General features: G+C 48.1%; 1 protein-coding gene across 4 annotated transcripts in view; it reads right to left on the bottom strand.

Annotated features, from left to right (window-relative positions):
• The window catches only part of LOC146338938 (uncharacterized), a 25625-nt gene extending 12902 nt beyond the window's left edge, over positions 1-12723 (bottom strand). For all 4 annotated transcript variants that reach the window (XM_084813147.1, XM_084813149.1, XM_084813150.1 and 1 more), the window contains exons 1-4: positions 12577-12723; positions 9204-9255; positions 945-1132; positions 1-26 (exon numbers count right to left, since the gene is read on the bottom strand). The exon at positions 1-26 is cut by the window's left edge and continues 133 nt beyond it. In XM_084813147.1, coding sequence (XP_084669273.1) covers positions 1-26; positions 945-1132; positions 9204-9255; positions 12577-12723 — 413 coding nt within the window. The remainder of the gene's footprint in view (positions 27-944; positions 1133-9203; positions 9256-12576) is intronic.
• Between the last annotated feature and the right edge of the window lie 4401 nt (positions 12724-17124).

The following is a 17124-nucleotide window of genomic DNA, read 5'->3' on the forward strand; positions in this document are numbered from 1 at the left end:
GCCTTCCTCAGCAAGGGCAGGAACGCCTGGAGAAGGGGAGAGAAGAATCAAGGGCAGCCATGTGCTCTGAGGAATCTCTTCACCACGCACAAGCCACAGCGGGAGGGCAAAGGCATGCCCAGCAGAGACTTGCGAGGGGCATGCCAGGGTGCTTGTGGGGCTCCTCTGTGTGCCAGCTATTTTTGCAATGGAGGAAAGTGGTGGGGAAAGTGCAGCCAAGCTGGCAGAGTCCCCTTCGCTCCTCCAATGGAGAAGCAATGGGGATTTGGGCAGCTCTATGCCAACTTTACTATGGGCAGGTTTCCCAGGAAGGGAAGCCCCTGTGCTCAGTGAAGCAACAAATTGGGGAATCCCTGCCATCAGCTCAAATCTGTGATGAACTAAACCAGCTCTAGTGCTGCCCTAGTTCTTTCCCCTTACTGGGGGCATGTTGGGAGAACGGAAGTGTCTCTCCCAAAACACCCATGGGTCAGAGATAAAGGGGAGATTCTTCTGTACTCAGGGATAACAAAGAGATTCCTTTCTCTTCATCCTCCAGAACCCCTGGTGCACAAGCCTCCACAGGCTTATGGTTCTACATCCCTGATTTATAATGTAGTATTTATCATGACATGTATTTAATTATCTATTTATATTCAATTTTAGCATTTTACTAATATAAGTAAATACATTTGTGCCCTTCATGTCGATAAAATAGTGGAAATATGTAAACCAGAGTCAATTTATGGTTTATAATTGTATATACTGAATTATTTAATTCTAAAAGTCTCTCTGTTATGCAGCTGTTGGTCATAGTAATTAGGCTGCATCCCAGAGCCCATATGATTTCCTGGATCTCCCCCCTCTGAGATTCCTCCACAAGACTGTGGAAAAGCCTCCAGATTGTAAGGGCTCAGTATCCAAGAAGATGTTTCTTTGAAGAAGGGTCCACAGGATGGCCTTACCTGGCTCACCACCAAGGGCCCAATTACATTGGTGTTGTACACCTCAGACATGTTCTCCGGTGTTGTGGATTCCAGACTACTCAGGTTTACAATCCCTGCATTGTTTATCAGCAGATTCAACCCGGCTCCTTTCAGCCGCTCAGTGACTCTGGCTGCAGCAGCCCTGATGCTGGATGGCTCAGAAGTGTCTACAGCAGCAAAGATAGATAGATAGATAGATAGATAGATAGATAGATAGATAGATAGATAGATATTTTAAGGAAGTGGATGTGAGCCAGTATCTAGCCCTGCCCAAAATTCTTGCTGTAGCTTGCCCTCTTCTTATTCCTGAAGTGCAGAGGACTACAGATGAGTTTACAAAACACATTTTGATACAGACATATTATTGAATTACATACAGCAGATTAAGTGTATGGCATATAGCCAACGCAATATATGTAATGTGCATTTTGACAAGCACATATTTGCCAATCCAAGTATTATACAGGTATATGCTGATGCTTGCCATCCTCGGAAAGCAAATACTTTTGCTGCTGTATAAGATGTGAAGTCACTTCAGGTTTTTAGAAGCTCCAGTATTTGTTAGATCGAAAAAAGCAGCCCTCTTAAAGTACACATGAAATGGTCGCTCACCATCTTCTATGGAGAGGATTCCTGTTTCTGCCCTTAGAAAGGGAACAGGTGTGCCTTGAGGGACAGCTAGCAGGAATCTCATAAAGGAATTTTGCACCACCTCTAAGATGGAAACATTATTATACCCCCATATCTCTGCACCATATAACAGTTGGGGAAGTACCTTCTTCAGAAATATCTCAACTGCCGGCATGACCAAACTCCCTCCTTGACATTTAAGAAAATGCATCAGGGACTGTATAAAGTGGGAAGATTTCAATTTAACTGCCTTCAAAGATGGTTTCCATGACAGCTGAGCATTAAACTTGAGACTGAAATATGATTGCACAGCTATTCAGTGGGCTTATTATCCAATTTCCAGGTATGGGTCGTCCCCCCACCCCGCAAACAATTTTGTACCATTTATTAATAGGCGCTCTTTTGTGCAAAACTTACTCAATCTGGTCAATAACCTCTGCATTCCAATTAATGTCATGGAAATCATAACAATATCATTGGCGTACAAAAGAACTGAGAGCTTGACATCCAAAATAGAAACCCGAAAGTATTCTGAACCACTCAAATCATGTACAATGTCATTGATATAAAAATTTAAAAGGAAGGGGGCCAGAAGACATCCCTGACACACACCTCTCTCAGTTGGTATATTTTCTGAGAGCAATCCATTTGCCCCTAATTTGACCCTAAGAGAGGTATTAGAGTGGAGCATTTGTATTAAGTACAGGAGCCTTCTGTCAATATTTGTGGCAGATAATTTTTGCCATAGATGGTCTCTGTCTATAAGATCAAAAGAGGCACTAATATCCATGAAGGAAGCAAAGAACTCTCTTTTACCATCTTGAGAGTATTTTTTTTAATCAAGTGATGGAATACAAAACATTGATTTGTTGTGGACTTTCCCTTTATAAACCCAGCTTGTTCTTTAGCAATAATTAAATTTTCAGTAGCCCAGAACTCTAGTCTACATAGTAAATATTTGGAATACAGTTCGGAGATAGCACTGAGCAAGTAAATTGGTCTAAAATTCTTGTTATTGTTATTTTGATAATAATTTTCATAACTCACTGCACACTGTTCCATAACTAGGAACTTGCTTACTCTGGGCAAAAGTCACATCCTCTGAAATCAAGTGTTGCAATGCTTGTGCAAATGTGTTTTCTTGACTTTAGTCTCAATAATGCTCAGTTTGCTGCCTATTCTAAACTGAACTTGATCATTCTTGAAATGTTCAGGGCTTCTGCCTATAGCAGTGAGGAGAAACATTATCCTCTTGTAGGAGAGAGACAAAACAATGGTGCCAAACTACCTCTGGAATATATCCCAAGGGATTTGGCAGCAGAACCCATCTTGTCTGCCACTAAGTCCCCCTCCCTACGTTTGGAGTAGGAACATGACCTACTCCAAACGTGACTGGGTCATGTTCCCCGGCTTTTTAATTTTATTGTGGGTGGGGAGACATTTGTGCAAATGGCTTCTTTATTTTATTGGGGGTGGGGAGACATTTCTCTCCCCAGCCCTGGGAATGTGCACAAATGTCTTCGTAATTTTAAAAAAAATGTTTGGTCAGGTTCAGAGTTGTGCAGTTGCACAGTTCTGGCTGTCAAAAACATATAGGCTTACCTTGTCTGATGCCTTGTATGTTTCAGCTGTCAAACGTACAAGGTAACTGACAAGACGAGACACTATATAGGTTGATTTGACCGCCATTGGCAGTTGACAGGTGGGGAAAAGTGATTGAGATCACCCCCTTAGCAGGTGATACCCAGATGTTTAAGTGTTGTTCTGACCTTTGAAGGTGTCTGCTTCGAATTCACACTTGCCCAAGACTCCAGCAAGTCTTTTTCACAAGATATACATGCCACCCCTTTTCTGCCCCGTTTACACAAACCCTGGCAATCTTTGACAGCTGAAATACATAAGGCAGCAGACAAGGCAAGCCTTTATATTTTTGACAGCTGGAATTGAGCAACGCTGCAATTCCAAAAACCCAACCAAAAAAGAAATTTTTAAAAATTGCGCAGACATTTGTACAGGTTCCTGGGCTAAAAGAAGAAGAAAAAACATTCAACCCAATTTGTACAAATGTCAGGGCCCCCCAAATAAAAAGGGGGTTGGTGAACTAGTAACAGTCACTCCAAAGTGCTGCTTGGGCATCGGTGGAGGGGCTGTCACTGCGGCATGAGTGAGATCACTCAGCAAGATTGGCAGGGGTTTCTGCTGCTCTTGCTAAGAGGCTCGCTCAGCGATGCCCACAATCCACAATGGATTGGCAGTGCTGGGTTCAGATGACACACCAACCCATCATGAGTTAAACAACCTCTAAAACAAGCCATGGATTGTCAGAGTGCCTTGTTGCTCACACAAAAGCCAGCCTGTGGGAAGCAGTCCAGGTTCACACAACATGACAACCCACCATTGCTTGTTCCAGACAACAACCTGTGGTGGGTTGTCGTGTCATGAAAACTCAGTCACTGAGTTCATAATAAATAACAGAGCAAATCTTTCTTATGTATCTGCCTGACTGCATGTTAGCATTCTTGCTTTAGTATGAGATTCAACAATTTCCCAAGCATATCTTGAGTTCTGACATTCTAACTGAGAAACACAAATAGGGAACCAATGCACATTTAATCTGCACAAAAAGAATACTGTGAAATTAGGAATGTCCATCATTTCTAAATCCAGCCCTTTCTGGGCCTGGTGGATCATGATGGAGAGCCAGGGCCTGCAGGAGAAGCTGCCACCAGCCAGGAAGAGGCATGCCTGCTGCTGCTGGGCCTGCTGCTGCCACCGCCGCCACTACCAACACCAGGCCTTCCCTGCGGACTTCTGCCTGGCAGACTGCCAGTCCCTGCAGGACCAGGCCCCCAGGTACCGAGCCAGCTGTGCTGCTTCCACCTGCCCCTTCCTGGAGGGGCTACATAAGCTGGCTGGCTGAGGTGGCCTGGGAGAGCCAGGGCCTGCAGGAGAAGCTGCCACCATTGGGGAAGAGGTGTGCCTGCTGCTGCTGCTGCTGCTGCTGCTGCTGCTGCTGCTGCTGCTGCTGCTGCTGCTGCTGCCGCCGCCGCCGCCGCTGCTACTACTACTACTACTACTACTACTACTATCACTACTGTGGACTCCTGCCTGGCATTATTTTTAAGGGGATTTTTAATTGTTTTGTTGTTGTTGTTTTTAATTTCTGGGGGATTTTGTTGTGTTTTTAGGGGTGGGTAGCCTGCCTGATAGGCGTGAGCGAGGGGACATGTGTCCACCTGATGGAGGCAGTGGGGGGACTGTTGGGGGCCAGAACATACCGAGGCCGGGCGGCAGGCGCTGGCGGAGCGCTAGGGGCAGGGCATGTCAGGTAAGGGGAACAAGGGAGAGATGTGTAGTATCTGTCCCCTGCTCCAGGCCTGTCCAGAGCCAAAGGATGGCTGGGGGAGGCGTGACTCCATCTTCTGGCCTTCGTTTGCTGCTCTGCAATGCCAGGTCTGTTACCCAGAAAACCTCCCTCATCCATGACATGATCCTGGATGAGGGTGCAGACCTGGCATGTATTACGGAGACCTGGCTGGCCGAGGCTGCTGCTCCAACCCTTGCAGCCATGTGTCCAGCCGGATTTTCGTATGCACAGCAGCCGAGGGCTGGGGATTGGGGAGGGGGAGTGGCTGTTATCTACCAAGATTCCTTGGTCTTCACCAGGCCCCCTCTCCGGGAGACCAAGGTTGCTGAGTGCATGTACTGGAGGTTGGGCCCGAAGGGCAGTCTGGGGATTCTGCTCGTGTACCGTCCACCCCACTGCATGACTGACTCCTGGCCAAGGTGCCTGAGGTGGTCTCTGATGTGCGTGTACAGTCCCCTAACTTATTGGTGTTGAGGGACTTCAATGTACATTCAGAGGCCATCCTCACAGGAGCACCTCGGGACTTCATGGAGATCATGGCTTCCTGGGAACTGCATCATATCCTAACTGGGCCCATCCATGTAGCTGGTCATGCACTAGACCTTGTGTTTGTTTCTGGAGAAGCAGGGAGTGATCTGGAAGTCAGGGGTATATCCACCACCCCCTTGTCATGGTCAGATCACTACCTGGTGATGTTAGACTTCTCGGTTCCACAACCCCTCTGCAGGGGTGGAGGACCCATTAAAATGGTCTGCCCCAGGCGTCTTATGGATCCGAATGGATTCCTGAACGCCCTTGGGGATTCTCTGGGGCATGCCAACAGCCATTCGGTTGAGACCCTGGTGGGTGGCTGGAATGCCGCAATCACTGGGGCATTAGATCAGGTGGCTCCAAAATGCCCTCTCCCCCTGAACAGGGCTCAGACTGCACCATGGTTCAATCCATGGTTACGAGCTCTGAAACAGGAGGTGAGACGGCTAGAGCGCCGGTGGCGGAAGTCTCGCTCCAAAGACGATCAGACACAGGCTAGAGCTGTATCTTCAGCCTATCACGTGGCGGTGAAGGCAGCAAAAAAGGAATATTATGCTGCCTCTATCGCATCTGCAGAGTGCTGTCCCAGGAGGCTGTTCCAAGTGGTCCGGAGTCTGGTCGGTCCTGTGGCTCCTGAACCACTGGAACATTCTAAGGCCTCCTGTGAGGCCTTGGCAAGGCACTTTGCAGATGAAATTGATCAGGTTAGGAGTGTTACTCCGCACGCTGTGGATACAGTTAGTGAGCAAGAGGCGGCCTGTGGCAAACCGGTTTTATGGGATCGGTTCCAGCTTCTTCCTCCTGATGAAGTGGACAAGGTGCTTTCATCTGTAAGGCCAACCACCTGCTTACTTGATCCTTGCCCATCTTGGCTCATTATGGGCTGTACAGAGAGACTGGGTGAGGGGATCAGGGCGGTGGTGAACGCCTCCCTTGAGGAGGGAGTGATGCCATCAGCCCTCAAGGAGGCAGTGACAAGACGACTCTTAAAGAAGCCCTCCTTGGATCCCCAAGTTCTGAACAACTTTCGTCCAGTCTCAAATCTGCCATTTTGGGGCAAGGTGATTGAGCAGGTGGTGGTGATGCAGTTGAAGGCACACTTGGAAGAAACCGATTATCTAGATCCATTTCAGTAGGGATGTAGGAAAGTCACTTACCTGGTCTTGCAGCTTGCTTTGTGGTGGGGGGGAGGCGCTTCGCTTCTCCCCCCGAAATTCAGGCCGGGGGGGGGAGGCACCCCACCTCGCCCAGCCGAAATTCAGGCCGGGGGGAGGCGCCTCGCCTCACCCGGCCGAAATTCAGGCCGGGGAGAAGCACCCCGTCTCCCCGGCCGCGAAATAAAAAGTTTTTAAAAAAAACACCCCCGTGATAGGCTACTTAACGATTTACGTAGCCTATCACGGCTAGATCTGCAAAGTCAGCCGTGATAGGCTACGTTAATCATTACGTAGCCTATCATGGGTGACTTAAAAAAAAAAAGCGCGTACGCTAATGGCGGCCCCCATAGGGAGCCGCCATTCGCGTTCCTTATTTGGTCCCTGTAGTCTACGTAAATCTTTATGTAGACTACGGCGAAAATAAGGACAACGCAAATAGCGTTGCCCTTATTTTTGCCGTAGTCTACGTAAAGATTTACGTAGACTACAGGGACCAAATAAGGAACGCGAATGGCGGCTCCCTATGAGGGCCGCCATTAGCGTACGCGCTTTTTTTCCCCCAAAGTCACCCGTGATAGGCTACGTGACAATTAACGTAGCCTATCATGGCTGACTTTGCAAATCTAGCTGTGATAGGCTACGTTAATCGTTACGTAGCCTATCACAGGGGCGTTTTTTTTACTTTTCTTGTAATGGCGGCGGCAGCAGCGAAAGACCGGCTGCCGCCCCCGCCCCTGACAAAGACCTGCTGAACTGCCGCTGGGACCCGCCGCCGGGAGCGACATTCGTGAAAGGTAAGTCCCATCCCGGGGGGGGGGGGGTGGCGGAGAATTTCTCCCTGAAACTTCGGAGGACCGAATGCGTTGGCACTCGGCCCCCCGAAGTTTCGGGGAGAAATTCTCCCCCATCCCTACATTTCAGTCGGGCTTCAGGCTTGGGCATGGGACAGAAACGGCCTTGGTCGCCTTGGTGGATGATATGAGGAGGGCTCTGGATAGGGGTGAATGCTCCTTCCTTGTTCTCCCCAACCTCTCAGCGGCTTTTGATACTGTTGACCACGGTATCCTCCTGGACCGCCTGGAGGGGTTGGGCATTGGAGACACCGTATTGAGGTGGTTCCGGTCCTTCCTCTCCGGCAGGTACCAGAGGGTAGCACTGGGAGAGGAGGTTTCGGACCCGTGGCCACTCACTTGTGGGGTGCCACAGGGTTCCATCCTCTCCCCGATGCTATTTAACATCTATGTGAAGCCGCTGTGGGCTATCATCAGGAGGTTTGGGGTGCGGTGTCATCAATATGCGGATGACACACAGCTCTACCTCTTTACCAAGGTTGGCCATAGAATCCCTGTCCAAATGTCTGGAGATGGTGAGTGGGGGGATGGGGAGGAGTAAGCTGAAGCTGAACCCTGACAAGACCGAGGTACTTTTGGTGGGGGACAAGAGGAGGCTGGGGGATGTTGACCTGGTGTTGAATGGGGTATGGCTACCCTTGAAAGACCAGGTCTGCAGCCTGGGGGTCATTTTGGACTCCCAGCTGTCCATGGAGGCTTAGGTGTCAGCTGTGAGCCGGACAGCGCTGTATCAACTCCATCTGATACAGCGGTTGAGCCCCTTCCTTCCCAACCATCTGCTCTCATCAGTAGTACATGCCCTGGTCTCCTCTCGTTTAGACTACTGTAATGCGCTCTACATGGGATTACCCTTGAAGACAGTTTGGAAGCTGCAGCTCGTACAGAATGCGGCGGCTTGCCTGATTAAAGGCAGCCGCCGGCGAGATCACATCACTCCAGTGCTGAAGGAGTTGCACTGGTTACCATTTGTTTTCTGGGCCAAATTCAAGGTGATGGTTTTGACCTTTAAAACCCTATATGGTTCCAGCCCAGCCTATCTTAAGGAGCGCCTCCAGCAACACCAGACAGGCCGCTTAACAAGATCAACCTCGGATGGCCTTCTCTCTGTCCCATCAGCCAGGACAGCTAGACTGGTGGGGACGAGGGAGAGGGCCTTTTCTGTGGTGGCCCCACTCTGTGGAACTCCCTCCCTAGGGAACTCCGCCACGCCCCCTCTTTAATGAGCTTCCGTCGTGCATTAAAAACATGGTTGTTCAGGCAGGCATTTGGGGTGGGTTAGGGTATTTTAGAAAATGTTTTTATTGTAGAATTTTATTGTTTTAAACTGTTTTATTATATGCTGTACATTGCCCAGAGTGGCTGGGTGACCAGCCAGATGGGCGATTAATAAATTTCATCATCATCATCATCATCATCATGAAAGCAAGTCACAGCTTGACTTGCATTCATGAGCTGCACCCCAGGCTTTTCACAGAATCCAGGAACTTTATTCATTTTTTTCCTTAAATCAACATTTGTACAAATTGCAGACACAATTTGCTTAATTTGCTTAATTGTTCAAGTTTGGGGGGCCAAGCTAATGAATGCTCAGGGAACTTCATCAGCCACCCCCCGGACAGATTCCTCCAATATCCCTATGTGAAATTCTTTGAATCTCAGCTCTTCTCCCTGCATAAGAGATTTTGGGGAGCCAAGAACATACCCAGTGCGATGATCACAATTTGCTGGTGCATGGCAGCCAAATTCTTCAAGTCCTGAAAGATACCAAAGCCAGAGACTTAGGGCTGATCTACATTGCGCCCACCATCACAATGAATTCGGTGTCCCGTCGGGTTAAACGCTGTCGCATTAAAATGTGATTATTCACACTCACCCATTTTCCCCATTGCAGTGCTTCATTGAATGAGCAAGCTCGGCTCACACTCGAGCGCTATGCTGTTTTCATGTGTGCGCTTGTCTGATCTCGGATGCTAAGTGGGGTCGGCCCCGGTCAGTAGTTGGATGGGCAACTGCCTGGGAATCAGGCTTCCTGCATTGAGCAGGGGGTTGTTGTATCCCCTCAAATGAGATTAAGTTTTACCCCCTCCTATCCCCCGCTCCGGATGTTTTTTTAAAAAAATTCAGGCATTATCCTCCCAGAATCGGGTCTTCTCTGTGATTTTTTTTTCTAATTGAGGCATGATCTTCGAAGCTTTGAAGTTGTGAAGCTCCACAACTTCAAAGCTTCGAAGATCATGCCTCAATTAGGGAAAAAAAACATCGCGGAGAAGCCCCGATTCTGGGAGGATAACGCCTGAATTAAAAAAAACAACATTCTGAGCGGGGGATAGGAGGGGGTAAAACTTAATCTCATTTGAGGGGATACAACAACCCCCTGCTCAATGCAGGAAGCCTGATTCCCAGGCAGTCGCCCATCCAACTACTGACAGGGACCGACCCTGCTTAGCTTCTGAGATCACACAAGTGCACGCACATCCAGCCCTTTGCTTGTTGCTGAGGAAACAGGGGCTGCTGAGGAAGCCAAGTGATCGGTAGCCTGAAGAAGACATGGGGCCGTCGAGAGCTGTGATTGGGCAGGAGGGAAATACAAGCATATGGACAGGCGGGGGAGGGAATTACGACTGGATATGGTAGCAAAGGCAGAAAATCAGAGCACATTAAGGGGAAATAACAGGATATTAGGGTATTGAAAGCAGGAGCATGGAAGTGGGAAATTCTGGTTCCAATTCGAGGTGGCTACTGCATAGTGTGAAAGGCGGGTGGTGAAACCCCATTGGAAGTGAAAAAAGGCGGTAAGTGTAGATCCAGCCTTACAATGCAATATCAAGTCCTAGAGAGATGGGATAACTTGTGATAACAAAGGAAGGGAAGCTCAGCCAGGACTAGGGTAAAGCCCCACCAGGTTTCTATTTTCAGCACATGATGATTTTGTTTCATCATCATGGCTCTGGAAAAGCATCCTGCAGAAAATATCTCAGCTTGAACACTAGTTTTCCAAAGAGCCCTGCTCCAAGTGGGGAGTCATAGAAGAGTGTACAAGATCACACAAGTATATTTCAAACAGGGAATAGAAGTCACAGAGAGGAAGGTCAGGATCTCTTCTCGATCATCCCAGAGTGCAGGACACGGCATATTGGGCTCAAGTTACAGGAAGCCAGATTCCAGCTGAACATCAGGAAAAACTTCCTGTCAGAGCAATACGGCAATGGAACCAGTTACCTAGGGAGGAAGTGGGCTCTCCCACACTGGAGGCATTCAAGATTAGCTGGACAGCCACTTGTCAGGGATGCTTTGGCTTGGATTCCTGCATTGAGCAGGGGGTTGGACTCAATGGTCTTGTAGGCCCCTTCCAACCCTACTATTCTTTGATTCTATGATGTCTGTGGGGAAAATTCTGGGAGAAAAAACCCACTCCCTGGTCCCATCCTCACCATCAGTGACAGATGAAAAGCTGAGTATTATTCTTTAGAATGTGTTCTCACAATCAGTTAATGCACATGATTTATCCCTTTTGACAAGTTGTAAGGGTGTTGCCTCTTCATTCTTCCACTACATTTTAATATGAATAGGCATTTCAATCCTAAGCACTTTGACCCAGAAGAAAGTCCCACTGAGCACAATGTGATTAATTACTTGGCAATATTTCAGCCATTAGGCAGTTTAGAAAAAATTTAAACTGAGTTATGCTCACAATTTCCAACACCTAATATGAGAGTAGGTCAGCACCTGTCCAAGCAAACATTCCTTAGATCGATTCACCTCCGTACTACTCATTCCTCTCAAATTCTGCAAAGACAAACTAAGAGCCAGTGTGGTGTTAATAGGGATGGACGAAAGTCCCTTACCTGGGCTGGCAGCTTGCTTCGCGGTGGGGGGGAGGCGCTCTGTCCCTCCCCCCGAAATTCTGGCCGGGGGGAGGTGCCCCATCCCTCTGGCCGAAATTCTGGCCAGGGGGGAGGCGCCCCATCCCTCCAGCTGCGAATCGTCCTGTCCTGCTGGGTCGCAAATGGCGGCGGCCGTAGCCGCCGCCATTTGCATCCCTGCAGTCAGCCGTGATAGGCTACGTAAATGTTTACGTAGCCTATCACAGCTGACTTTGGGGGGGGGGAAAGCGTGTACGCAAATGGCGGCGCCCATGGGCGCTGCCATTTGCATTCCTTATTTGGGCACGTGTAGTCTACGGAGACATTTACGTAGACTATGGCGAAAATAAGGGCAACGCAAATAGCGTTGCCCTTATTTTCGCCGTAGTCTACGTAAATGTTTATGTAGACTACACGTGCCAAAATAAGGAATGCAAATGGCGGCACCCATGGGCGCCGCCATTTGCATACGCAATTCCCCCCCCCCAAAGTCAGCTGTGATAGGCTACGTAAACATTTACGTAGCCTATCACGGTGTTTTTGGAAAATCTAGCCATGATAGGCTACGTAAATCTTTACGTAGCCTATCACATGTGTTGTTGTTTTTTTACACTTGGAAATGGCGGCGGCCGGGAGCCGCCGCTTCCAGGGACATTCGACCAAGGTAAGTCCCATCCTGGGGTGTGGCGGGGGGGTGGCGGACCGTTTCTCCACCAATTTCGGGGGGCCGAATGCATTGGCATTCGGCCTCCCGGAGATTCGTGGAGAAATTCTCCGACATCCCTAGTGGTGTAGTGCCTAGAGAGTTGGACTGGGAGCCGGGAGATCCAGGTTCTAGTCCCCACACAGCCATGGAAGCTCACTGGGCGACTTTGGGCCAGTCACAGACTCTCAGCCCAACCCACCTCACAGGGTTGTTGTTGTGAGGATAAAATGGAGAGGAGTAGGATTATGTACGCCACCTTGGATTCCTTAAGGAGGAAAAAAGGCAGGACAGAAATGTAATAAATAAATAAATAGGGCAGGAAGAACACATAAAAGGGCAACTAATCTGTGTTTAAATGAACTCTCCCCAAAGTACCAAGCCCTGCAATATTTATGGTAAGTTAAAAAGCCACACAAGACACCTCCATTGCCCCGCGCACAAACTCTTTGACATGGAGAGGGCAATTCCCATACCCAAGGTATGGCTGACTCTGGCCAGGGGCTCACCTGGGCACGTGGTCCCTCTGGGTCTCGGCAGGTGGCAAAGATCCATTCTGGCCGGTTGCTTTTCTCCACCAGCTGCCTGACCACCTCCAAGCCGATGCCCCGGTTGGACCCAGTCACCAGGACGCTGCGCACCTTCAGCATGGCCATCTCTCTTGCCAGCCTACGCACAACTAACAAAGCTGTTTGGTAGTCCAACCCCAGCTATATCTAGCCCCAAGCTTCCCCACCCAGGCTTATGTAAGGCACTTTGTTTTGTTTTAGCCCAATCTCTGTATATGGCAATAGTAGTGCTGTGCCAAAAATTTGGATGCCTCATTTCATGGAGCGATGGGAGTGAAACAAAAACTCTGGCAAAAGAGGCTGGGAGGGGTGAAAATTTCAAATACCTTTCTCCTTGGGGTGGAGGACAGGATTTCAGCTTAGCTTTTTAAGTGTGGGCAGTGGCTGAGGGGGTCTTTCTAGTTTTTATTGGTTTAAAAACACCCCCTGCACCTGCAGGAGTCCAGCCCGGCAGCTTTTTCTGAACTCCATCCCAGGAGACCAAGTGACCTCTCTCCCTCTCCAACAGGCATTCAGGACAGGCTGCAGGACAGCAGCTGCTGCTTTGCAAAGCACGAGCAATCAGGGATTTTATGGTTTTAGAAACCAGCAACAAATACCTCCCAAAGTTAAAAGGGTATGTGGAAACTGTGTCCCCCTCACCAAGGAGAAAATTCTCCAATATTCTCCCCCTCCCTCTGAAAGCGGCAAAACAGTGCCTCTTGCACAGGGAGAGAAAAAGTTCCTGAAAACAATAGTCCTGAGTTAAACTGCCTGCAATGCAACACAAAAGAGGCAAAACTGGATTTTGATGTGGGGTCGCTGAAAGAACCTGGAGAAGGATGGCTTGTTGCCATGTTGGGGAGGGAATCTAGCAGAATATAGATGCTCTTGCTTGTCCTTGCCTGATGAACAAAGTTCTGTGGCAGCTCAAACCAGCCAAATTTCCACTCCCTTTTGTAAGAGTTGCAAAAGGTAGTTGGCTCCAGTGTCAATTCAAGTTTTGCACCTGGCAACTGCCCAGATACATCATGGCAAACATAAAGGGAAACAGATGTGCTGAGGGCTCCAGCCAGGTCCTGCCTAGAAGGAGTCTGGAGAAAGATTTCATGTAGTGTGGCTGAGAAAGGGAGTTAGTAGAAGGCAGGAAAACGTACTGTAATGAGACTGGGGGGAGTCAGAATGATCTTTCGAGGTCCCAGTAACTCTTTTTTTTTTTTTAATGGTTTGGATACAACCATTTAAACTGGTGATTTAAATCAGCCAAGCAAAAACATAAAAGGTGTATTTTTTATTTTTAAATCATCCATTTTTATCCACTCTGTTTGGACAGGTCTTGCCTAGACATTTCTTGAGTGTTAACTAAATGGCTATGAGCTGCTGTGGATCAGAAAGGCGAGAAGACACTCAGGGCATCTCTACAGCAGCCTAAACTCCTGCATTTAAAATGGGGCTTTCTGCTTCCATTTTACATGTAGGATCACAATGACTCCCTTTTTCACCTGCTTCCTTCCCCCCCTCCCCTTTCCCCCTCCTTTTCCCCTTATCTGCGTCTTCCATTATCTTTCACTGGTTTTGCTCCTCTCCTTGCCACTTTTCCGCTTTTCATGGAGGGAACTCAAGCAGAACACAACAGGGTAATTTGATAGCTCTATCTGCGATCTGTTTAAAAACGGAACAAAGGGCATTTAGTGCAGGAGATGCCCTGGCGGGTTCCGGTGTCATGTAAAGAAGAGCCTGCAAACTTCCGTGAGAGAGCAATCTCCATCTCAGGATAAAAGCTCCGTGTGAAGAAAGCCTCAGACCATTCGAAATGAGTGTAAGAGCAATAGAAGCAAGAAGTTGTTAGTTGCATTTGGAAGAGTCTAACAGACAATATCAGGCTGGGAGTCAGAGGTGAGCTGGAGCTCTGGGGGCATCTTTGGGGTGCAAGAGCCCCTCACAGACTTAATGAGGGAACAGAAATCTGTTGGGATATTAATGCTGTGAATCCCCATCAACTGTGGCCCTCCAGGTGTTGTTGGAGTCTAACAACTCCCATCAGCTCCATCCAGCATCGCCACTGGTTTGGGATGATGGGAGTTGTAGTACAGCAACATCTGGAGAGCCACAGGTTTGCTGCGCCTGGTGTAAATAAACTAGCACTGTGCCGAAAATGTCTCCCACATTTTTTCCGACCATTCTCATTCAATCTGATAGAAAAGAAATCGCTTTCGAAAAGAAAATCAGAGGAGGAGAAGCTTTGGAGACATTCTCATGCGCTGGGTTCGGGGTTCTTGTGGTTACCTGACTTATGAGGTGGCTGAGGAGTCTGCATGAGTGTCCTGTCTGTCATCGTACAGTGATCTCTGTGGCAGCCTGTAGCCTCCTCCGCTTCCCACACTTCAGTTAAAGCCCTCATGAGGAAGACATCATGAGGCAATTCCGCCCATGGGGCGTTTTCCAGTTCAGGAAGTGCAGGTGGCCTGGGAGGCTGCAGAGCAATGGAAAGATGTGTAACACAGAGAGAAAACGCACACGGCACCCTCAGCCACCTCATGGTGATTAGGTAAGCTCAAAAATACCACCAAAAGAAATTCAAAATTTGGCCTCAAAAAAGTGGAAGCCTCCACACAGTTGATGCTGTTGCCACCTACAGAAGCAGAGCAATTAATAAAAGACCCCTAGGAAAAAAGAAAGAACCTGTGCTACAGCCCCTGCCAATAGTGAGCCCTGAGAGAAACTGTTCTCCCCTAGGAGAAATTTGGTGAAATTGTCCCCCCAATTTCTCCGCCCACAAATAGGCTGGAGATCGTTGAAAGGCCATTTGTGCACCATATATCACAAATACAGCATGCCACATTCCAAGGAAATCAAAACCCTGTAAAAACTTTTGCACTCTTGGTGTTCTCACCGCTCAGAGCATTAGGGAGAGCATAACATTATTTTAGGAGAGAGAGGTAGAGGTTTTCTACACGAGACTGTTAACCTGCTGCATCTACTTTCAGTCTCATCACAGAATTGAGATCTGAGCTCTACACAAAGCTTTTTCGTTCCTGCTTTTCCACTACATAACTTGCAGGTGGTGTTGTACTATAGCGGAATAGCGCAAGTAGGAAAATACGTTTTCTTTTGCTTTCACGAATAATACTCCATTTTCCCTGCTCTAAAAAAACTCAGGAAAGTGCTCTGAAAAAAACCCAGAAATTAAACAGGAGGTCACGCTGTCGTCTAAAGAACTTGTCGACAACTGTAGTAGGGAATGATGAGCACACAATAAATGACTCTTGTAGAAAAGCTCGGACAGAAGTTGCCTGAAAGTCTGGGGCCTAAACAGGCTTCCTGGGGTCACTCTGGACCGAGGAGTAGTTTCAACCTTCACTTGGCCCTGTTGCAGTTTTTAGAGGTTCCTGAGGTCCTCAGCAACCATCACATTTTTAGATGTACATCCCAAACATTTTAAGATGTGCCATATAAATACACGTGCTACACCTGTGATGGAGCCACGATCACCTACAGTTCTGGGCTCAGTGTGATATGCAAAATGGTCCTAAGAACCCAGTTCTGGAGAAGTCGGCACAACCCAGTGCCATGTCCTGGCAGACACAGAGATGTTGGAGATTCCAGAATGGAAATTTAGGGTGCAATCCTCCCGAACTCGGAGGCAACCGCCTATCCAATGCAGGGCAGGAGAAGCATGAAGGGGATCGTTCCCTCCGTGCTTCTCCTGCTCTCTATTTGTGGCTAGACAGAAAATTGCGGCTGTCTAGCCACAGGAAGGTGGAGCAGGGGAAGTGGCTGCCAGACGACACGTAGGATGTGTCATACCGACATTTCCGCCTTCCCCGCTCCGGAACGCGCCCAGGATTGCCCTGGTTTGGCCGCTCTGCACTCCTGAGTGTGGAGTGCAAGGCCATTCCATGCTGCCTGTGAGGCAGCGCGACAGAGGGAGATGGTCTGTTCCTAGAAAACTACATATCCTATGACCGTCTAGCTGCTGACTTGCGGCCATAGGATTACTCCCTAAGTAACAAATTTGACTAAAGTTGACAGAGTTTGTGGTAAGGATTGTGGGCTGTTCTCATACTGCAACCCCTCTCCCCATTTTGTTATCCTGAATTATATTACTTTCCCTTTGACCTCCCTGTATTATATGAACTTTCTTTTCTTAGGGAAATGGCTGGCTAATTGCTCAATATTGAATGTTGAATCAGGTATTGAAAATATTGGGATAAATAGTTCAATAAATAAATATTGAAAAAGCTTCATGTTTGGGTGTCATTTGTTTAATCAGGTTATCTATTGTTCTTTATCTAGGGTTGTGGAGTTAGATTAAGATCTAATAACATTTTAGGTTGGAAATATGTGGCAATCCTAAGGGGTTCACAGACTTTTTCTCACCACTGTAGGAACTCAGAGTTTCCAACACGTCCCTATTATTAAATTAGTTTTGGAGCCCAATATTGTCACCCAGAGAGCTTCTGTGGAAGAGTCTGCCCCTTTTAGATGTTCTAGTCTGCTCGACACTAT

Source organism: Heloderma suspectum, chromosome 8, assembly GCF_057233095.1.
Source record: "Heloderma suspectum isolate Gila_16-S chromosome 8, 16-S_ref, whole genome shotgun sequence".
Lineage (NCBI taxonomy): Eukaryota > Metazoa > Chordata > Lepidosauria > Squamata > Helodermatidae > Heloderma > Heloderma suspectum.